This window comes from Pithys albifrons, chromosome 1 (assembly GCF_047495875.1).
Source record: "Pithys albifrons albifrons isolate INPA30051 chromosome 1, PitAlb_v1, whole genome shotgun sequence".
Classification (NCBI taxonomy): domain Eukaryota; kingdom Metazoa; phylum Chordata; class Aves; order Passeriformes; family Thamnophilidae; genus Pithys; species Pithys albifrons.
Window position 1 is genome coordinate 67,641,036 of NC_092458.1, and position 23,321 is coordinate 67,664,356.

Here is a 23,321-nt window from a genome sequence, read left to right on the forward strand (position 1 = left end):
ACAACAAAAAGGATTGTCTTTTTAAAAAAATATTAACTAGTTTAGAAAAATGCCTCTCTATGGAAATGATCATGTTATGCATGGTAATTACAGCATACACTTCTGTTTAATACTTTCCAATAACTCTACAATCAAGAATTTCTCAGTGCCTGTGATTATACTCAACTGCATCATGTACAGAAATATGAGAATATCACTAAGAAGTTGTTTTCACAGAAAACTGTTGGCAAGGCACAACTAGAGAACAAAATACATTAAGAAACCATCAAAATTTTTACTTTAGACTAAAACACTACTTACTTACATAGCAATACTTGACATGCTAGATGAAATAAAAAGTGGTACAGGACATCACTTGAAAAGTATTTGCATCAAAACTCAAGCTCAAACTGTCTGCACAGCTCACACAGTCTTGCGGAGAGAGCTGTGACTCAAGCTAAATGAATACTAGTGCTACTTAAGATACTTTGGTCTCTGAAATATTATTGGGTGTTTTTTGATTGCTTGGGGGTTTTTTTCCAGGTCATCAGAAGAACACATGCTTGGATTTCTACTGCTCCAGAGTCCAGCACTGTTACAAATGTGTCTTCACCAGCAGCTGAATATATTACTGAAATTGAACTAAAGTGGGCACAGATTCCCTTCTGTTGCCTTTGCTATATAGAAATGATTTCCTAAATAAAAGTAATTTTATGGCTGTTGTACTTACCTGAAGATACTGGGGGAGACTGAAATCTGTGACGTCAGTAACTTCAAATAGATCAGAAGTGACTCAATTTTTCATTTTGTTTACAACTCTTTTAGTTTGGATGCATGTGTTAACTTTACTGATAAAGAAAGTTATGTGAAACAATCAACATACAAATTTTACATTAAAAAATTTATATTCAATTATACCTGTGCAGTTTCAACTTTCAGCTTGTCAATATTAAGAGTGTTTCTCTGTAATCCACTGGCAACTACAGACAGAAGCTGTTTCAAAGCTTTAATGTCTTCTTGTACTTTAAGCATCGCTTTAGAGGACATTCTACTAATTTCTTCCTGAACTTGTTTTTGTTCTTTCACAAATTTCCTGGGGAAGGTAAAAAGACAGGAGTGAGGAAGAAACAAACAAGTGTTTACCTCTTGGTCACATTATTTACATAGCTATTAAATTATTTTTTCCAAAACAGAATCACAGACTATTCTGAGTTGGAAGGACCCACAAAGATCATAGAGTCCAACTCTTAAGTCAATGGCCCACACAGGGGATTGAACCCATGACCTTGGAATTATTACAATCAAGTTTTAACCAACTGAGCTAATCTCAGGGTACTGAACAGTAAAATTACTGTATAGCATAATAGTATCTTAACTCCTAGCATCCCAATACTGTAAAAAACCAAAATGAAACCAAAACCAAATCCCCTCTCCAAACCCCTCAACTTCAAATAGCAAGTGTTTAAACATGTTATGCTGTACCCTGACAAACTCAGATATATTTTATGTTTTATAGATATACAGCAATACGTAGCATCTACATAAAAGCAATTACTACTTTGAACTCAAATACACTGGCATGCAGCCAAGACTATAACCCATTTCCTTCCTGCCCAAGGAGAGGCTCTCTTGCAGTTCTCTATTCCATATGCGATCCACAACAGATGCGCAATATGGACATAAGGTTCAACACTAACTGTGCATGTGCAACAGGTGTAATACTCCCAGGGAGAGATGGTTGAGATTCTAAGAGTACATTGCTGGGCAGGCCCATTTGCATAAATACATGAAAAAGCAAGACTGGAAAACAAAATAATAAAAAAAAGACTAAGACTTCAGCTACTAGAACTATTCATCTACTCTGCTCCCAAGGCTGAGCTGCCTAAAGGCCTAGGGCTAACAAGGTGTCCTCCACACAGCCTGCAGTAGGGTGTCCCTGTCACAGAGCATCAACAGCATACAGTACTTTAGTAATCCATTACCATAAACAGAAACCACTACTTACTGTAGATTTTCTACATCTTGACAGATTACTGGAGGTAGATTTTCATCCTTCAGTGCTTTGCTATCTCTACATGAGACAATGAAAGCATAGATGGTGCTTTAATACTGCCAAACAATTTTGCAAAACTACTAAACATCACTAAAACATTCAAGTGAGTGATTTGTTAGGCACTCCTTGCATGACTGTTGCAGTTAAGAAATTACTTTAATGCACACACATACTATGCCAGGGTCCAAGCCTGTGGTGTAAGCATTATACACATTTGAAGGAACCATTTTTCAGATCAGATGATCAATCTATAGCAGATGCCAGATAAGCTGTAGGTATTGCATTTAAAGGAAAAATTGTCATGTTTAAAGTGATGAACCAATATCACTAATTGCTCGTATTGTAGATGTTGGTTATGTACATCTACTCTTTTTTCAATATCGAATCAGTAGAAAAGCTAAAGTATTTGTTTAGCTGTTTTCTAATCAGACACAGAATGCAAAGAAAATGTGACACTTACTCTGGTCTTGTTCCCGTTTTGTCACCTAGAAAATAAAAACTGTACATCAGAAATAAAGCTCTGAAGAACAAACAAAAATAACTTTATGGAAGAACTAATGACTACAATTTGCTTCATTTCTCTTTATAAGCAGAATAGACTAGACTAGCCATAAAAGAATGAAGGTTTTAATTTACACCCTCTTCACAGATAAATCTTTTCACGAGCAATGCTTCAACAGTTGAGGTGATAATTGCTTGGTACATGGAGTAATGCAAAACATCTTGTGGCACTATGTAAGTCACTATAAATGTATAAACAACTCCAGTTGCATAAGAAATCTGTTCCGGCTTATGCAACCACAACTCACTTAGACCCGCACTCACAAAATATTCAAGTGTTTAAATTCAGAAATGGCAGCTTTCTCTCAAATACAAATGTAACGAACGTTTGCCTGCTGGACTTGCTTAAGAATTCTGTTATTGCATTAAATCCAGTACTGAAGTTTTACAGAACTGAAGATGTTACTGCTTACCTACCACCTGCACATTCCAAACTACACATCTGTGGATTGATGCCAAATGCCTCTGAGTGACAGAGCAAAGCTGAAAACAGTATCACGCATGACCCAGATCATAACTATTTCCAGTTATGGCCAGGGGCAGCAATTACAAGCCACACCACAGCACTCTCCTAAGAGGAGCACTCATTCAGAAAGCCCAAGAAACTGGCTCCATCATCTTCAGCTGGATCCAGTTCACATCCTGCATTCCCTCTCAGTGCCACCAAGACACAAAGTAGATATGCAGCTAATACTTGTACCACAAACTAAGTTTTTAAGTTGCACAGGTCAGGTGTTCCTGCCAGGAGTAGCTGCTGCTTTTAGAAGCCACATCTACATAAATTATCTGCAGACTGTCACCCAGTACATTAGAGAGCTGCACTCATAACCATTCCCTGTGCCTTCTGCTAAGGGAAAAAAAATGCACAGAAAACTGGGAGGAAAAAATAGAGATAAGCACCAGAATTTAGGACTTCTTTCTCTGCTGATAACTTAAAAATTAGGCAAAAAACTAAGTATACTTCACTTTCTCTCTCCAGCCACTTTTTTTTTTGACCATACATCAGAATAATACTTACAAAGTAAAATATGCAGATTTGAAATCAGATTTTGCTACTTTCTAGCCAAGTGTTTCAGATTTTACATTTTTTACATTCTTTTTAGCAATACAATATGAAAAATTAGAACAGCTTTTTTTTCCTTCATCCATATTTTGAAGAAATACTAGATAGTCTTCAGAAGCAAAAGCTTTTATAACCAGTTCCACAGGACAGAATATAGATGCTGGTCCCTATCTGTCCTGGAATTCCTAGGACACTTTTTCTCCTTCTTCATTTTCTTCATGAGGAAAAAAGAAATAAAAGCCTGAAAATCATAGAACTACCACTCTCAAACCAGCAGTTTCTCATATTGTAGCACAAACAACTGTACTGACAGAATTAAACAGCAGCACATAAGTAGGGATATTTGTCAGGGCTGCTTAAGCCAGCACTAGCCATTATGAGAAACACTCCTGAAATAAAACAAAACCACAAAAAACTCAGCAATCTTTGACATTTACCACTGCTTAGCTAAGGGATCTCTGCTTACCCTTACAGTGACAGTCCAACTCATACAATTTGCCTCTTCAACATAAAGAGGAATTCACATAATCATTAAAGTTTCTACCATAAGAGCTGAACAAAACAACACTACTACCAAAGCAGATTTTAAGTCTGTACTCTGGTCCTCATTTAATGACACTTGTACGTTATGGAAGTGCTGTGATATCCTAATATTATGGTAATGGAAATCCCATGAGTACATAGGAGTCAAAGCTTTTCATCACTCTCAGTTCCATAATAAACTCCCACAACAAACAACATCATGCAGACCAATTCAGTTGGGACAGTCGATATGCCCTCTCTTCTACAACTAAGAACTCTCTCTCCACAACTTACATTATTCTGTAAAGATGGTTTTATATAGTTTCTGTATTTTCTTCTCTTTTAGCTATTGGCATACCCAATTCCAAATTTCACTCCTGAATGAAATCAAGTAATTAAATTAACAGCACTGATTCACCAGAGAAAATGCATGTTCTACAATCAGCTTTAGTTAAGTTTACTCTGGAAGTATAAAAGCAAGACAAATTATTGTGTCCCTATATCAATGCTCATTATTCCCTTACTTAAGTGCTCTGAAGTTACCATAGAAGTAAAGTTTTTGTAACTGGTTTTAACAACCTCATAGAATGTAGCAGATAGAACTACACACCACAGGAAACACATCTTTTAAGAATAACATGTAAAACTAGTACACTTTATTTGTGCAGGCTTTTAAAAGAAGAAACTAAGTCTAAGATCTTTTACAGCTGGAGAATGTTTTCAAAGCTGTACTTCTCATCCTTGCAAAGCACTATATAAATACAGCTCTGCTTCCCCCTCTAGTGACAATTTGACATAGAGCTCTATAGAAACTTGTGATAGCATCTCAGCAAGCAGCCCTATAAGTCCTCACTCCCCCAAAGCCAAAGGCTTTAGATCCTCATTCTCAAGCATGATATTACTTACTTATTTTTACCTAAATAAATTAATTTACATTGTACTGAATTTGCAAACAAGATCTTGTTCTTCTGTACAAGCGCAACATCTAAGAATGAAAATAACTGAAATGCCTTGTAAAGGAGAGGGAGTTAGAGCCGAGAGCTTCAATTCCCCACTCCTAACACATTGGAATGGTGTCTTTGTTGCAGTGTTCTGATAACTCTCTCAATTAAGAAAAAAAGAATGTTTTAAACCAAACTTACTCTTTTTGTCTGAAGAACTACTAAAATCAATGCCCCCAAGACCTTCACTGGCAGTAGTTGAAGGAGCCGCAGTTGTCCCCAGAGTCAAACCCAATGCATTCTGCCCAAGTCCTACAAGAAATCCAAACAGCATTTTTGCAGTTCAAGTGTTCATAATTAAAATTTACTTTAAACTAAAAGCATATATAAACTTGCTTACAGTTTCACTGTCCATTTTACTACATTTGGATTAAAAAATACGCATAATAAGCAGAGAAGAAAACAGACTGCACAAAGTTTCATACAACAGCATACAAGTGTTTTATGCAAATTCTTCACATTATTTGGTGGCTAATTAGATCACTAACAGGCAACGAGCAGGTTGGAGTCCAATTGATGAAGCTGAATAGCCATAAGTCTATCATAATATGCATCCCAGGGTCCTGAGGGAACTCGCTGATGACGTTGTCAGGACACTCTCCATCATGTCCACAGTGAAAAGCCATGGTGGTCAGGTGAAGCCCTCAGTGACTGGAAAAAGGGAAACATTGCTCCTATTCTTAAAAAGGTGAAAGAAGACTCAGGGAACTACAAACCACTGAGCCTCACCTCTGTGCCTGGAAAAGTCATGGAGCAGACCGTCGTGGAAACAACATTAAGGCACATGCAAGACAAGGAGGCAATTTGAGACAGACAGCATGGCTTCACTAAGGCAAATTATGCCTGACCAATCTAGGGGCCTTCCACAAAGGGGCAACTACAACCATTGACAAGGGAAGACTGACTGTTGTCATCTATCTAGACTTCTATGAGGCCTTTGACGTGGTCCCACACAACACCCTTATCTCCTAATTGGAGACATGGATTTGAAGGGTGGACTATTTGGTCGATAAGGAATTGGCTGGATGGATGCAGCCAGAAGTCTGGTCAATGGCTCTATGTCCAAGTAGAGGCCATGATGAGTGGTGTCCCTCAGGGCTTTGTCTTGAGGCAGGTGCTCTCCAATTCCTTCATTAGTGACACAGGCAGTGGGAGCAAGTGCACTCTCAGCAAGTTTGCAGAGGACTTGAAGCTGAGCAGTACAGCTGACATAACAGCAGAAAGGGATGCCATCAACAGGGAGCTGGACAAGCTTGAGAAGTGGGCCCATGAGAACCTCACGAAGTGCAAGGTGCTGCATCTGGGTTGGGAGAAATCCCAGACTGCACTACGGACTGGGAGAACTCATTGAGAGCAGAGGTGCAGAGGAGGACTTGGGAATTCTTGCGGATGAAAAGTTGGACATGAAGCAAAAGTGTGCACCTGCAACACAGAAAGCCAATCATATCCAGGAGCTGAATGAAAAGCAGAGTGGCCATCAGGTTGAAGGAGGTGATTCTGCCCCTCCACTGTGTCCTCATGAGATCCGCACCCAGAATGCTGCATCCAGCTCTGGGCGCCTCAGCACAAGAAAGACATGGACTTGCTGGATGAAGCCCAGAGGGCCAGAAAGATGCTCAGAAAGCTAGAGCACCTTTCCTATGAAGACAGGCTGAGAGAGCTGGGGTTGTTCAGCTTGGAGATAAGGCAGCTCCAGGAAGGCCTCACTGTGGCCTTCCAGTACTTAAAGGGGGCTTATAAAAAAAGGCGGAGAACAACTTTTTTACATTGGCAAACAGTGACAGGACAAATGGGAATGGCTCCAAACTGAAAGAGCAGGTTTAGATTAGGTATGAGGAAGAAATCTTTTACTGTGAGGGTGGTGAGGCACTGGCACAGGTTGCCCAGAGAAGTTGTGGATGCTCCATTCACACAAGTGTTCAAGTCCAGCTGGAGGGGGCCCTGAGCAACCAGGTCCAGTGGCTGGCATTCCAGCCCATGGCAGGGGAGTTGGAGCTACATGATCATTAAGGTCCCATCCAAACCAAACCATTCTATGATAGCATAAGTATCTTTCTGTTTCATTTAAGAGCAGTGTTACCAAGATTACAACAAAGCACAAATTTTTGCCCCAGAGGTGCAAACGACAGGAAGCCATGAAATGACAATACTAACAGTGAAAGATTTTATTCAGACCAAAACCCACCAAAAGACGGAGCTTTCAACTTCTCCACAGTAATAGATACTTACATATCATTGCCTTCTCCCATACACAATCAACTTCCATGAGTCACTTATGGCAATAACAAAGACTTCCTTGCATTTTCATTTTTTAAAAAGTATTAAGTACAAATTAATTAAAGAATAAGAAAGGAGCCAATTATTTCAGATTTCATTTTTATTGTCCATGGGTAGAAACACTGCTCTTAACTGTAGCACTGTTAAGAATTACAACTCCACATGGTTAAGTCTTTGTATAAATTTACATTATGAATTTATACAAACACACATTAAATTCAATGTTTAGAAAAAGAAGAAGGACGGAACTAAAATTACTTTTACCTGTTGCTGCTGTGCTTGTATTCTGGAAGAGTGAACCTCCTAAACCCGCTAAGGCTCCTCCTAAGGAAAGGCCTGTGGAAGCAGTTGTAGTCGGAGCAGTTGTGCCACCCAAATTTAATGTAAAGCCAGAATTTCCTGCAGAGAAAGGAAATCAGCTGCATTCAGACACTGCATTCAAATATATCCATAGACAACCTGAAATAACTGAAGGTTCTGAACAGCATCTTTACCATAATTGGATAATAAACTCAAGCATTTTTATTTCCTTCAAATTTTTCAAACACAGCCATAGATTTTTGAATTATATGTTATTTTGTTCTACAACCTCGTAACCCTGATTAGTCCATACTTAACCTGTAACTATAAAAATTGTGGCAGTCCCCCAGAACACCAGAGTATCTAGAACCTGGCACAGAGTTATTTTATGGTATAATGGAACTAATAAATGCTACTCATTTTTAGACTAAAATTTTAAACTTTTATGTTTAGCATTAAAATATTTACACACAACACATGATACAAGAACATTTTTGTGGTAGTTTGAGCTGTCTTCTGGAATTAAGCATTCCACCTTTAGGTAGGACAGGGAAGAATTGAGTAGAGAAAGACCACAGGCATAAAGGGACAGAGCACAGAGGGCACAGATAGCTGAGCTCAAATGCAGCCTCTTAAGGCTAAGGAAAATGAACCTCAGTCTAAATTATGATAATTTTTCAGTTCAGTGCAGTTCAGCTGAGTTAAATATGATGACAGGTGTATGTAACTATGAAAAGTAATTTGGAAAAACTGTATTTCTGCTACTAGTTAACCATTTCAGAGCATCTGCAATAGGCAGACATTTCCCAAACTTTGCAGCTGTGAAAGTAGGAAGCTTTCAACCTTCAGTGGGGTTAGCAATAAGAAAAACAATTTTAAATGATGAATCAGCTCTTGCTACACTTCTAATGACTTAGATTATCTACTGCCTACATCACCAGGTATACTGGCTGTAATTCTATCTGTACTAGAGTACCCAAATTTAGAACTCAGGAAGTCCAATGAACCTTTTTATTAAAGTACCATTAAATGATGCAAATAGGAAAACAGAACATAGAACTGTTTCACAATAGAGATTTACTGATAAAAAAACAAGCAACCCCCCTTAAGCTCCTAAACGTTTTCCTACCTGCTGCAGGAGTTGACGTGAGAGCAGAGGATAATGACAGGCCACTCGCTGAGGTAGTAGTAACAGGCAAAGCAAAGGGCGTGGCTGAACCTGCGGGTTTGTTGAAACCTAAACTAAAGCCCGTGGTAGCTGCTGATGTGGTGGCAGGTGTGCCTAAAAGAAACCCAAACCCAGTTATCACTCTCTGAACATTCTGTTTGAGAATGAATGCTAAATTCACCATCTCTTCTGCATTCTTCCCATTTAATCATCATAAGCACCATGACATGTAAGATCACTTGCATCAAGTAAAATATCCCCACAGCACTTTCAAATAAATTTCAGAGGTTTCCATCAATTGCACAGGCGTTTTTGCTCCAGAGTTCCTAGGGATCCAATAGGCTTTAATCATGGACTGGCAATTATATCCAGTGGCAATCTAAAAAACTGTAACAAAAAAACCCAAACTTCCACCAAGAGCACCTAGCAGATGATGCAAATATTGCTAATTGGAACTATGAACAATACTGCTTAAAATACAGACTAAAAATTCTCAATTGGATGTGCACACCAACAAGAATGCCCATATCCTTTCAATTTGTAACAAAGAAAAATATGTTGAGATGCTACTCACTCAAACTTTGCTTTTGAACTCTTCTGAAGTAAAAGAAATAAAAGCTCCCACTTTCTGCTGTTTCCACAGTAAGAACACATTTCACACGCTAGAATCCATATTCCAAAGTAAAAGAGGAGTGTGCACATACACAAACCATAATAGCAAACACATACTTTGTATTCTCAGTAACTGCTGAGTGGTTTGGATTACATCATTTCATTCAGTTATTGAAAACAATTAATGGTCATCTGCACAGTACTGGCTTCTGTGTATGATTATGCACCACACAGCCTCTTCTGGGTTAGGAGCTGCTCCTCCCTTCTCCTGCCTATTTAATTTGCTTCTTTATTCAACACTATTTTTCCCTATTTATTGCCAGTATGGCTTCCTAAGTTCTTTGACTGAGTTGTGTCCTGTAGCACCACTCTCACCTCTAACATTTGTGATACTCAAACTCAGTCACTCCTCAGACCTCAGCTGCTGATGTTTTTAAAAAGAAAAAAAAAAACAAAACCAACCCAAGAACCACATATTCCTGTATTTTTAATGACAGCTGAAAAAGTCACCCCAACTGCATCAAAGCAACCAAAAATATCCCCATAGTCCATTCCAGTTCAACTCTCTTTTTATTTCTATGAGAGCTAATTACCAATCAGACCTGCTCACATGGCGTTCCTTAGAGCAAGAAATTCTGTATCAATGATTCTTTGATAATACATCTTATCTCCCCTCTGCTGAAGGCTGAAACTCATTAAGGGAACATAAATACAAAGTTTAACTTGTCACTGTTGTGCAGGAATTGAATAATCCTTTACCAAGTAACAATGCCTAGAAGTGAAGGGCCCCACTCCGGTTTGCAGCCTTAACTTTTGAGCTCCAAAGCAGCCTGTAATTAGTAACGGGGAAAGCTCACATATGGTAACTTTCTTCATTACAAGGGAGATCTGTCTCTTGGGGTTTTTTTCTTGCTCTGTATAATATTAAAGTCCAAATTAGGTCCTTACCTAGTGTCAGTCCTGTAGCAATAGTTGTTGCTGTTCCTGCTTTAAGAATGAGAACAAATAAACAGAGTAAGACCAGTAATTGAAGACCACAGAGAAGTTATGACAACAAAAAACATGAAACAAAACACTGAAATAATGCAACATTATGAGACAACTATTACACAAGTTTTTTTCTGTAGTGAGTTGAAAATGAAACATTAACACAGAAAATGGTCAAAGCGTAACTGACTTCAAAAACCGTGATCTTTCTTCATAAACTCGTAACAGTGAAGCTGATTTTTACACAGCAGAATAGTGAACAGTATGAAACTTCAAACAAATGAAGGTAAAAAAAAGGAAACTAATAATTCCATAAAGTACTTTTTTCAGCCATATGGTAGTACATAACACCAGTATGTAAAATAAGCAGATTTACACTATAATGAAGAGGATTATAGAGTCCAAAGTCCTTGTAAAATCCTGTGTCTCGGTTTAGGGTCTTCGTCCCCGTGGTAATTTAAAGAGATTACTCTCAACACAGTGTTATGCCATTTCATATTTTAAAAACCATCTGATTAGATGATCAAAAGAATCACTGAGAGCTAAAAGAAAATTAGCCAAATGTACCCAACCAGAGCAATACAAGCTTTCAGCTGACTGTTGAATTTATTTCTAGTAGATTGATTCTCAGAACTTTCCCTATCTACTCATATCAGCATACAAGAAGAGAGACCATTTGTCCAGCAATATTGGAGCCAAAGTGAAATTCATTGCCTGATGACTGAAAAAAAATGGCTCCAGTCAGAAAAGTTCTGTTCTTAGGTACTTCATTACTCCTCTAAGAAGCTGTCTGTTTACAGGCTGAATTAAGAGACCTAAGAAAATAGTATTCAATTTCTTCATATGTATTGCCAACACTAAACCCCCACCAACAAACCCAGAAAGGTTTACTAACATAGAATTACATATACTGCATTACGAATGCTAACAATCTCACAATGTTTTAAAATACCTTCTAGTTCAAAACATCACTCATTCTTAAATCATAATTTTGAGCATTCTGGATGAAGACAGATTTCTAAAAAACATCAGAATTCAAAATATGGAACAATATACACATAGCACAGGCAGGTTTCTGATAACTGTGTTTCTATAGCATGGGTACTGCACAATTCACAAGGAATGAAAGATCTCTTAAACTGCTCAATGAAGCAGTTTTATAAAACTATGTAAGTACCATTCTGAGCTACACAACTACTGTAAAACATGAACACATTACAATGACCCAGTTTTCGTGTACATATAATTTATTTTTACTGCTAAATCAAATTTCTGCTGAACAAGAATTCTTTTCTACCTGTACTGGTGCTTCCTAGTGTAAAGCCAGTAGTTGGTTTTGATCCAAAAAGTCCACTCCCAAAGCCCACTGAAGGAGCCGATGTAGTTGCTGTAGCAGTTGAAGAGCCCAGAGTTCCAAAATTAAGTCCTCCTGTCGAACTATTACAAAATAAGACTATTAGCAATCATTATATTTCAAAATGAAAAAGTCCACCACCACCCTTTATTACAATTCTTTTGAAGTGCCATCATTCACTTTCCCAACCCACAACAACCCAGCTGGGCAAGAGAGTCCAAGTTCGCTGCCACTGAACAGAAAGCGGAAGCCCATTTTCCTTCCACAGCTCTAACTCTCGTTGCTTCCCTAACACAAACTCCAGCATCTGCTCGACTCCTGATAAACTGACACATCTTGCTAGACCAGTGGGAAATTTGAACTCTTCTCAACTCACCTCATCAATTAGATCATCTTATTAGTTCTGCCTGATTACTCTCCTCATTCTATTCAAATGTGAGGACAAATGCCAGAGGAAGCACAAAGATGACAACAAATCTGCAAGGAGATCCTTCCAAAGCAGGTTACGAGTCGAGTTAGTTACCTCTGACCAGAAATCTCAACTAGTGTGGCTTTCTGTCACTCTTTAAGTGACAAGCAGCATCAGAGAACCATTCACAGGCAATAGCACAACTTTGCCTTATCACCAAAATACACTACAGCATGAATTAATTTTCTAACCAAAACACTGTCTTTTTACACAGGTGCCAAACACAGAGGACCCATGCCACCATACTTTCTTTTCTGTCTACTTGTCAGAAAGTTACAGAAATAGGTTCCAGAGCTATTTGCACACGTGAAAAGGAAGAGAAAGGACAGAGAGAATCAGAAATCAATTATCACTAGGAAAATTAAGCTTTTTTTATTTCTTTTGAGGAACTATACATTTTAGAGATTTCATGCCAAATAGAGAACAAGCTTTATGTTTAGGATAGTTACACTGTTATTGTAAAAAACCATGAGACTATTGCCAACCGCAGCCAGATGAGTCAATGTTTTAAACATTTTGTTCTTAATTGAGAAAAGATCGGGTGAATAATTTATTTGTAGTAACTTCGTGCTCCCACTTGTCAGTCTTTTTAGAAACAAGGCAAGTTTTCTCTATCTTAAACACATTTTGCAAATGTGTAACAGTAGCACTTAGAATTTAGACTTCAAGGTAACAGTTGTCAAGAAGCGTTTTATGGTTCAAATGTTCAGTATTCTCTCACTGTTCCCTTACCTTCTCTCTCCTTTTGTATGAAGGCCAAGCTAAACATAAAAGTAAATCCTTAAAAAAAGGGCTATAATTACCTTTTGCATTAGAACTTTTCAAACTATCTACAAAATCAATCATGGTAAGCCCAGCAAAAGTTGGTTCCAAGTTCAAAACCTAAGTGTGAATTATTCTTGAAGAAGTAATTTGGGACAAGAAATTTAGAAAGAGACAGACCCACTGACTGTTCCACAGGATCCAAAGCATTTCAGCTTTCTTTACTCCCAAAAGTCCAACATACCATACTACAGTATGCTAACATAACTGCTTGTAAACTTAAATATACAACATTGTGCTTCTCTCCCTAGCCAAGAGTTTATGTTTCTCATCTTTTTCCAGTAGAGAAGATTCTTCTGTGAAAAATCTTGGTTTAGTATTCCAGCAGAACAAAGCTATGGTACAAACTATGCAATTCTGCACTTGTAGGACAAAAAAAAGGCCCAGAGAGAACCAACTCAAATAAAACAGTGGCATTTTGTTTGGATTATTTTTACAATAGAAAGAATCCAAAATGTAGGAACAAAGCAATTCTCTTCAGCAGGAGAAAGCACTGGCCAGAAGGACTATCTGCTCCCCACAGATGGACAGAAGAGGAGCTTGAGTCACTTAAATCAGGTTTTAACTCCAACTTTAGAACCAAAACAAAGCTTTGCACCTGGCTAAAACATATGATAGATTAAGAAAGAGCATAAGTACTTGAATGGCTGTTTGTGCAATGCAGCCATCAGAGGGGCTGGTGTGTTCACAGAGGCTTTGGGCCACCAGGATATAGTCTTGGATGGGTCACACTGATCAGTAACATTTAAGGTTAGAGTAGACAGTAAGTCCCCTTTTCTCCCAACACCTGGCAATACCATCTTAGACCCAACTCAGAAGAACAGCTTCTTCATATAGTCTCAAACACAACCTCAAGCAAACCATCTCACAGGGATGTTCAAAAAGCAGTCAAGGTCTTTTCCTCTGTCATACTTCTTGACCGACAGCCCTGCAGACTGGCCCTGCTTGTAAGAATAAATTAATTAATAAAAATATGGAGTACCACACTGCTTAATTAGCAGCTATCAAATTTTTTTAACAGATAAAGAAGCCAGATAGGAAAAAAACAAAAACTACCAAATAGATAATTATGATCAATAGGTAGTTTTCAGTAAGTGCAGATCAACAAGACAAAAGAGTTTGCCTTGTTTCAGTACATTTAGAAGAATGCTTTTGAATAAATATTTTAACTTGCTCATTTTAATCACAGGAAACACATGTTAAAAAAGCATGAAGCAAAAGAAACTTAAAATCTTTACCAAGTCCATATAATCTTTACTGTGGGAGTTAAAATAAACAAATATAAATTTAAAAAAAACCAAACCAAAAACCCAAACAAACCCGCCCAACAAAATCAAGCACAGGTAACACAAGAAAGTCACCAATCTGTCATGAACACAAAATTTACAGTATCACGGGCAACTCAGCAAACTTGCTCCCCTTCATATGGGTTTCCAAACCCCAATACTACTGTTTAATCCACGGATTAAATGGATCTCTTTCAAATGCTGATGGTCTGTTCCCTTTCCCTCACAATGCTAATTCCTGACATTTCTGACAGGTGTTTCCAAATATATTTGCTTCAGGTGAAGTTCCCTTGAGTAGCCCACCCTACCCATTTAGTTTATGCTGCAATGATCAATTCTGCCTGGTCACATTTGGGAAAGACCATGAAGCATAGCCCTGTCATCTTCAACTGAGGTACAACAGCGAGATAGTCACAATAAACAGTCTCTGCTAGTACAGTTGTGTTTAAAGAAATAGAAAAAGAGGGGAAAAGCAGAAAAAAGAAAGACAAGGGGGCACGGGCTCAAGCTCTGACAGGGGAAATTGAAGTTGGATATAAGAAAAAAATTCCTTCCAGAGAGAGTAATCAGGCATTGGAATGGGCTGCCCAGAGAGGTGGTGGATTCACCATCCCTGGAGGTTTTTAAACTGAGATTGGACGTGGCACTGAGTGCCATGATCTGGTAAATGGACTGGAGTTGGACCAAGGGTTGGACTTGATGATCTCGAAGGTCTTTTCCAACTCAATCGATTCTATGATTCTACCTGTTGCTCTGAGAAAAATAAATCATGACGCTGTTAGTACAGAGCCTGCTGTATGCCAGAGCAGAGGCACATCAAAGTGCTCCCTTTACTCCGAGATACTATACACTACATGCATGGTTTGTATCAGAAAGCACGAAGTGGAATCTAACTTCGAAAACATATACGGAATTTCACTTTTCAGTATTGACCATGAGGGGTTTGGCACCAGTGAGCTTCCCGCCGCACACACAAGCTCAGCCCTGACTGCCGAGAAAAACCTGGACACGCATCTGATGCACATCCTGCGCTGAGAGCGGCAGGGAAAGCCGCGAAGGGAGGCACCCAAAGCCAAATCAAAGCCAGATGAGAAGAGCAGCTCCCTTTGTTACGACCTGATGAACAGATCGCTCTCCACACTCTGGTGAAGGCGCACGCTGGGAAGCAGACGAGGCGGGGAAGACCGGGGCAGCCCCAGGGCCCCGGGCACCGACCCGGGTCCTGCCGCCGGCACCGACCCGGGCCCTGCCGCCGGCACCGACCCGGGCCCCCACACACGCACGGGCCCAGGCCGGGCCCACCCGGGCCGCGGGCCAGGGCCGAGCCCAGAGCCGCGTCGCTGCCGCGTTACCTCGGCGCGGCGGCTCCGAAGGAAAAGCCCCCGCCTGTTCCTCCTCCTGCTGCGGCCCCGGCGGCCGTGGCGGAGCCCAGGGTGCCCGCGCCGAAGGAGAAGGCTGCAGACATGGCGGCAGCGGGGGCGGGAACAGCGGGAAAGCAGGTCCGGGAGCCGGCGGCAGCGGCGAGGCCGGGTGGGTGGCTCGGTCAGGGGGTGGCAGTCCCTCAGCGCCGCATCACGCCCGGCGCCAGCTCCGCTCCGGACCGGGGGACAGCGGCGGCAGCACCGACCGCGCGGCCTGACCCGGCCACGCTCCCTCCGCGTACCCGCCGCAGTGCACCACGGGACGGCCCCGCGGCGCTTAAAGCGGCAGGAACCCCCGGGAGGTGGATGGGGCGGGAAAGAGCTTCGGGAGCGTCCAGTCCAACCTGGGACGAAGCGGCACCATCCCAACTGTGACACCGTGGCACGGAGTATCGCGTACAGCTCTGCCTTAAACACCTCCAAACACCTTCGGGGACGGTCTCTTCACCACTTCCCTTGGCGGCCCATTCCGATGTTTAATAATCCTTTTTCAATTTCTTTTCCCTTCTATTTTTTCAGTCATCCTTCTCGGAGCCTCCTTTTCTCCAGACTAAACAACATCAGTTTCCTAGCTGCTCCTGACAAGACTTGTGCTCCAGACCCTTCCCCAGCTCCGGTGCCTTTCTCTGGACACGCTCCAGCACCTCGATGTCCTTCTTGTTGTGAGAGCCCCAGAGCTGAGCACAGCACTCGGGGTGCTGCCTCACCAATGCCGAGTGCAGGGAGACAATCACTGCCCTGGTCCTGCTGGCCACACTATTGCTGATACAGGACAGGATGCCATTGAGAGATAGGCTGATTCCAATGGGATGAAGTTCAATAAGGCCAAGTGCTGGGTCCTGCACTTTGGCCACAACAACCCCCTGCAGCGCTCCAGGCTGGGCACAGAGTGGCTGGAGAGCAGCCAGGCAGAAAGGGACCTGGGGGTACTAGTTGACAGGAAGCTCAACATGAGCCAACAGTGTGCCCAGGTGGCCAAGAAGGCCAATGGGATCCTGTCCTGTATCAAAAATAGCGTGGCCAACAGGACCAGGGCAGTGATCCTTCCCCTGTACTCTGCGTTGGTGAGGCCACACCTTGAGTATTGTGTTCAGTTCTGGGCCCCTCAGTTCAGGAAAGATATTGAGGTGCTGGAGAAGGTCCAGAGAAGAGCAACGAGGTTGGGGAAAGGACTGTAGCACAAGCCCTATTGAGAGACTGAGAGACCTGGGGTTGTTTAGCCTGGAGAAGAGGAGGCTCAGAGGTGACCTCAGCACTGTCTAGAACTACCTGAAGGGAAGTTCTAGCCAGGTGGGGGTTGGTCTCTTCTCCCAGGCACTCAGCAACAGGACAAGGGGGCACGGGCTCAAGCTCTGCCAGGGGAAATTTAAGTTGGAGATCAGAAAAAAATTCTTTCCAGAGAGAGTAATTAGGCATTGAAATGGCCTGCCCAGAGAGGTGGTGGATTCCCCATCCCTGGAGGTTTTTAAACTGAGATTGGCCATGGCACTGAGTGCCATGATCTAGTAAATGGACTGGAGTTGGACCAAGAGTTGGACTTGATGTTCCTGGAGGTCTTTTCCAACCCAATCGATTCTGTGATTCTATGATTGGCCTTCTTGGCCACCTGGGCTCACTGCTGGCTCAGGTTCAGCTGCTGCCAACAAGCAAAGCATCACCAGCAGGTCTAGGTGGGGTATCCTGGTGTCTACGCGACTGAAGCTCCTTTCCTGTGAGGAAGGGCTGAGAGAGCTGGGAATCTGCAGCCTGGAGAAGAGAAGGCTCAAGGGGCATTTAACAATACACATTTATTCCTGAAAGGAATGTGCAAAGAGGATTGAGCCAGGCTCTTCCCAGTGGTGCTCAATGACAGCATCAGAGGCAGTGGGCACCGACTGAAATGCAAGAGGTTCCATCTTAATATTGGGAAACACTGCAAGAATGACCAAGCATTTACCAGGCTGTCCAAATAAGTGATGATATTTAGAAGCTGCCTGGACACAGTACTGGACAACTGGCTCCAAATGGCCCTGTGTAAGCAGTGGGCTGGACTAAATACCTCCCACCTACACCTCTTTGGGATGCTGCAAAAAAAAGAACTATCTGTGTGGAATATCCCCATTCACAAGACATACAGAATGAAATAGAAGCTTGGGTAGCCAGAGAATGACTCTTGTTTCCCACACACCCACTGCCCAGGGCACTCTCTCCTTAGGGCTGGCTACCAGGCCAGTTTTCACAGCCAGCACTCATCCCTGTGGCTCCCAGCACTGCAGCCATTCTGTGTGGGATGTAGTGTGGCACCATCCCTGCCCCATCTGCCAGTGTCTCCCAACACAGGTCCGTATTTCATTCCTACTGACCCTTGGCCATTCCCATTCCTCAGCGATCCCTGCCTGTCACATGAAAAGGGAAGATTTTTTCAAACACTTAATGTTTGATTAATCTGTTGGTGCCCCAGGAAAGCTCAGACCCTTGTGTCCAACCAATCTGTCAGTGTCCTCTTATGGGGACCCTTCACTGAGCACTTTGCCAGATCAGACGGAACTTTGACTAATGTGCTGATCCATCCCCTGCCCTCATCCATCCCCTGCCCTGATGCATCCCTGCTCTGATCCAGCCCCTGCCCTGATCCATCCCTGCCCAGACTCATACCCTGCCCTGATCCATCCCCGCCCTCATCCATTCTCTGCCCTCATCCATCCCCTGCCCTGCTCCATCCCTGCCCTCATCCATCCTCTGCCCTCATCCATTCCTGCCCTGATCCATCCCTTGCCCCGCTCCATGCGCCCCGCTCAGCCCTTCCCTCCGCCCGCCGCCAGGTGCCGCTGCAGGCGCGCTGGGTGCCGCCCGCGCGGCCCCGGAAGCGCTGTCAGTCTGGGGCGGTGCCGGCCGGGCCGTGTCGCGGCGGGCGAGGGGCGGCCGCGGTTGGGCGGGCATCGCCATGGAGCACATCCGCACCACCAAGGTACTCCCGCCGCAGCGGGACGGGACGAGACGGGAGCGGGGCGGCAGGGGAACCGCGGCGGTGAATGTGGGGGCGGCAGGGCCGGCTCGGCCCGGCCGCTGCTGTTCTTCTCCCTCCCTCCGGCCGTTTTGTGGCCGCTGCCTCCCCGCGAGGGGCTCTGGAGCGGCCCGTGCCGCTGGAAAGGGCTGGAGCTCCGGCGGCAGCTCGGTGGGGCTGCTCCAGAGGGCCCCGTGTCGGTGGTAATGAGGGGAAGGTAAAAACCGTGGTGTAGCGGAGAGTTCTTTGGCGGACTGGGGAACAGCAGAAGCCACCTGGGGGGAACTGCGCTTGGCTTGTGTGCTCTGGATCATAGAGCCACCGAATCATAAAATCGATTGGGTTGGAAAAGACCTGCGAGATCATCAAGTCCAACCCTTGGTCCAACTCCAGTCCCTTTACTAGATCATGGCACTCAGTGCCACGGCCAATCTCAGTTTAAAACCCTCCAGGGATGGTGAATCCACCACCTCTCTGGGCAGCCCATTCCAATGCCTGATTACTCTTTCTGGAAAGAATTTTTTTCTGATATGCAAATTAAATTTCCCCTGTCAGAGCTTAAGCCCGTGCCGCCTTGTCCTGTTGCTGAGTGCCTGGGAGAAGAGACCAGCCCCCAGCTGGCTAGAACTTACCTTGAGGTGGTGGCTCCCTGCAGCTTTGGAGGCAAACCCGTTGTGAAACAACCCAAAAGTCTTCTTCCTTCTTGAAGACTCCGGTGTGTGTTGTTAAGGGCACCAGCTGTCAGAGCATGCACTGCGTTAGGCTATTCATAAAAACACAGTTAGGCTGTAATTGATGTTTTGGACTTGCCCTGACTGCAAGGGCTGCTGAAAAGACTGCCCATCTCTGTTTGGTCCTGGAAATTGTCAAGCGATTAATTCCTGAATCCGTCAGTCTGATTTTATAGTAGGTTTATAGCTATCTGTAGAAAAGAAGTAGTCATATTTCAACTCCAAATGGTATATATATAAGCGGTAATTACATAAAGGAGCAAGCCTTTAAATTCTTTGAGTAATAGCGTATGTAGCTTTTATATAAACGTGTATAGCTACTTTTATTTTCATATGCATTTGTACATTTATGTGTGAAACGGGAGGAAAGTCTCTGATGAAGCTCCTGTTAGTGACTCCTCAATTCACTGGATGGAATAATCTTTCACCAAGCTGACAGATTGGAGAACAAGTTTCTGTATCAGCCTATTTACTTATGAACATGAAACTCCTTGTTTGAGAACTTAATATTGTATTGTTACAGTCGGTAGCTGATTTAAAAATAAAAGCTAGACTGAAGCTGAAGTCTCTTGATGAGCAGGAGAAGCTGTTTAAGTTTCAAACCTGAAATTGAGAGTAGAAAGGCTACAGCTAACTGAGTTCTTTGCATCTGCAAGTGATTGCATTTCTGCATGTTTTTGGTCCCCTGCTGTGGAAAAACTGCTTCATGTAGCAATGGAACTGAAGAGAGAAATGAGCTCTGAACACAACTTATACCAGACTTTCTACTGGGAGCAATTATTTTTATAATTCCTACAAAACCCCATATCCTTTCTGAAAACATCAGTTTCAGGGTTAGAAATAGCATCATTTTTTTGTTACAAAAGTGATGTTCACTTATCTGTTTGTAAACTCTTAGTTTATTGACTATACAGTTGGATTTAAATGCATATAGGCTAGATGGTAATAATTGAGTGTTAAAGTTATACAAAGCAAGAAAACAAAAGTACAACCTGCACTGTAGGTCTTAAAAGTTCAGTTTGTGTGTAGGTTCAAGTTGGATCTCATTCCAACTGTTCTGAAACATAGCTGCTTTTACTTCTAATCTGACAGCACTCTTGTTTTTTCAATGTCTTTGATTAAAGTTTGCTTCAGTTTGCTAGAAATATTGTAGTTAAAATGTCATAGAACTGTCAGCACAGCTACCTGAGATTAAATTCACAAAAGCTAAACTTTAACTTTCCAGCATATTTATGTGCATAAAAAAGTGATGTCAACTTAAAAACCACTTTTGAGAATTTTATACTTAAGTAGCAATGGATGATGAAACTCTGTTCACAGCATGATGTGGAGAAATTACAAATGAGGATATTGTGGGTTTTGCGATGAATCTTTAAAACTGAAGTGTCCTTAAAAATATATTAAAGCAAAATGTAGTAGAAAAGACTGGAAATTCTTCAGGCAACTCTGTTTTAGTGAAAATACTGCTGGATTTTCTACAGGAGATGGAAAGCTTTGCTTAGCTTGACTGCTAAATCCTGCTTAGGTTTGCAAGTCTGAAACATAAATGGGAAAGGGAAAATGCCTTTTAGTTTCAGCGAATGTCATACAAAGTTACAATGAAGAAATCTTGGTAATTAGTATTGCCTTGGGTTGATTGTTGTGATTTAATCCTTCAGTTTTCTTAATGCAAGACTTTGAAAGTGTAGTTTCAGCCTTCCTTTCTGTTTCCACTTGTCTCCTCTGTGAAAACAATTCTTTGGGTTTGTTTTCTCCTGTAATATATAACTCCCAGTCCTTATAAACATGTCATCTATGGAAGCTGAATCTAAATTACTTTTCAGCTGTCTTTAAGAAAAGTATATCTACAGTTTAGCTTTGCAAATTCTTGAAGACTTCACTATGTAAGAGGAAGCTGGAGCACTAAAGCCTGTCCTTATCTAACTTTGAGGATAGCTGCCTTGTTACATGGAGGAGAATGGAAGCTCTCATGCCAGGATTTTGTAGGTTGTGTTACTGGAACAAAACTGGAGCAGTTTCTGTGCACTCCTCAGTTTGCTGGGGAGATGCACTGCCAGGTACCTGAGCAATTATTGCTGCGTATCTGCCCAATAAATATTCTATGTATTGGCTGTGTTATATTCACTTACACTGCTCTACATCTAAGGGCTGATACTTTGCTGTTTTCAGCATAGTGTATTTTGAAGTACTGGTGCATGTAGCTTCCAATTAGAATCATAGAATCATAGAATCGATTGGGTTGGAAAAGACCTCCAAGATCATCGAGTCCAACCCTTGGTCCAACTCTAGTCCATTTACCAGATCATGGCACTCAGTGCCACGGCCAATCTCAGTTTAAAAATCTCTAGGGATGGTGAATCCACCACCTCTCTGGGCAGCCCATTCCAATGCCTGATTACTCTCTCTGGAAAGAATTTTTTTCTGATCTCCAACTTAAATTTCCCCTGGCAGAGCTTGAGCCCTTGCCCCCTTGTCCTATTGCTGAGTGCCTGGGAGAAGAGACCAGCCCGCACCTGGCTAGAACTTCCCTTCAGGTAGTTATAAACAGTGCTGAGGTCACCTCTGAGCCTCCTCTTCTCCAGACTAAACATCCCCAGCTCCCTCAGCCTCTCCCCACAGGACTTGTGCTCCAGTCCCTTCACCAGCCTTGTTGCTCTTCTCTGGACTCGCTCCAGCCCCTCAATATCCTTTCTGAACTGAGGGGCCCAGAACTGAACACAGTACTCAAGGTGTGGCCTCACCAACGCAGAGTACAGGGGAAGGATCACTTCCCTGGTCCTGCTGGCCATGCTATTTTTGATTCAGGACAGCATCCTACTGGCCTTCTTGGCCACCTGGGCACACTGTTGGCTCATGTTGAGCTTTCTGTGAATTAGTACTCCAAGGTCCCTTTCTGCCTGGCTGCTCTCCAGCCACTCTGTGCCCAGCCTGTAGCGCTGCATGGGGTTGTTGTGGCCAAAGTGCAGGACCCGGCACTTGGCCTTATTGAACTTCATCCCATTGGAATCAGCCTATCTCTCAAGTCTATCCAGATCCCTCTGCAGAGCCCTCCTGCCTTCCAGCAGGTTGACACTCCCTCCCAGCTTGGTGTCATCAGCAAATTTGCTGATGATGGACTCAATCCCCTCATCTAAATCATCAATAAAGATGTTAAACAGGACTGGACCCAATACAGACCCCTGGGGAACACCACTGGTGACTGGCCGCCAGCTGGATGCAGCTTCATTCACCAGCACTCTCTGGGCCCAACCCTCCAGCCAGCTCTTAATCCAGGAGAGGTTACACTTGTCCAGGCCATGGGCTACCAGCTTTTCCAGGAGAATATTATGGGAGACAGTGTAAAAGGCCTTGCTGAAGTCCAGATAGACCACATCCACAGCCTTCCCCTCATCCACCAGGTGGGTCACCTGATCGTAAAAAGAGATCAGGTTGGTCAGACAGGACCTGCCCCTCCTAAACCCATGCTGGCTGGGTCTAATCCCTTGTCCACCCTGAAGTTGCTGTATGATTGCGCTCAGGATGAACTGCTCCATAACCCTGCCAGGCACGGAGGTCAGGCTGACAGGCCTGTAGTTACCAGGGTCCTGCTTGCCGCCCTTTTTGTGGATTGGGGTGACATTCGCCAACCTCCAATCATCTGGGACCTCCCCAGAGAGCCAGGACTGTTGGAAGATGATGGAGAGCGGTTTGGCAAGCTCTTCTGCCAGCTCCCTCATCACCCTGGGATGGATC

At 42.7% G+C, this 23,321-nt stretch overlaps 2 protein-coding genes across 3 annotated transcripts in view; one reads left to right on the forward strand and one right to left on the reverse strand.

Annotated features, from left to right (window-relative positions):
- Positions 1-16,125, reverse strand: part of NUP58 (nucleoporin 58) — a 40,479-nt gene extending 24,354 nt beyond the window's left edge. Inside the window, exons 1-9 of one of the 2 annotated variants that reach the window (XM_071553710.1) lie at positions 15,807-16,125; positions 11,821-11,960; positions 10,485-10,520; positions 8,886-9,038; positions 7,721-7,855; positions 5,321-5,431; positions 2,493-2,517; positions 1,985-2,050; positions 898-1,072 (exon numbers count right to left, since the gene is read on the reverse strand). In XM_071553710.1, coding sequence (XP_071409811.1) covers positions 898-1,072; positions 1,985-2,050; positions 2,493-2,517; positions 5,321-5,431; positions 7,721-7,855; positions 8,886-9,038; positions 10,485-10,520; positions 11,821-11,960; positions 15,807-15,919 — 954 coding nt within the window. In that variant the 5' untranslated portion in view covers positions 15,920-16,125. Of the gene's footprint in view, positions 1-897; positions 1,073-1,984; positions 2,051-2,492; positions 2,518-5,320; positions 5,432-7,720; positions 7,856-8,885; positions 9,039-10,484; positions 10,524-11,820; positions 11,961-15,806 lie in introns of both variants that reach the window. The other variant, XM_071553700.1, reaches the window with a different exon arrangement.
- Positions 16,126-18,725: 2,600 nt separating this feature from the next.
- The window catches only part of MTMR6 (myotubularin related protein 6), a 32,181-nt gene continuing 27,585 nt past the window's right edge, over positions 18,726-23,321 (forward strand). The window contains exon 1 of the mRNA XM_071553724.1: positions 18,726-18,822. Coding sequence (XP_071409825.1) covers positions 18,799-18,822 — 24 coding nt within the window. The 5' untranslated portion in view covers positions 18,726-18,798. The remainder of the gene's footprint in view (positions 18,823-23,321) is intronic.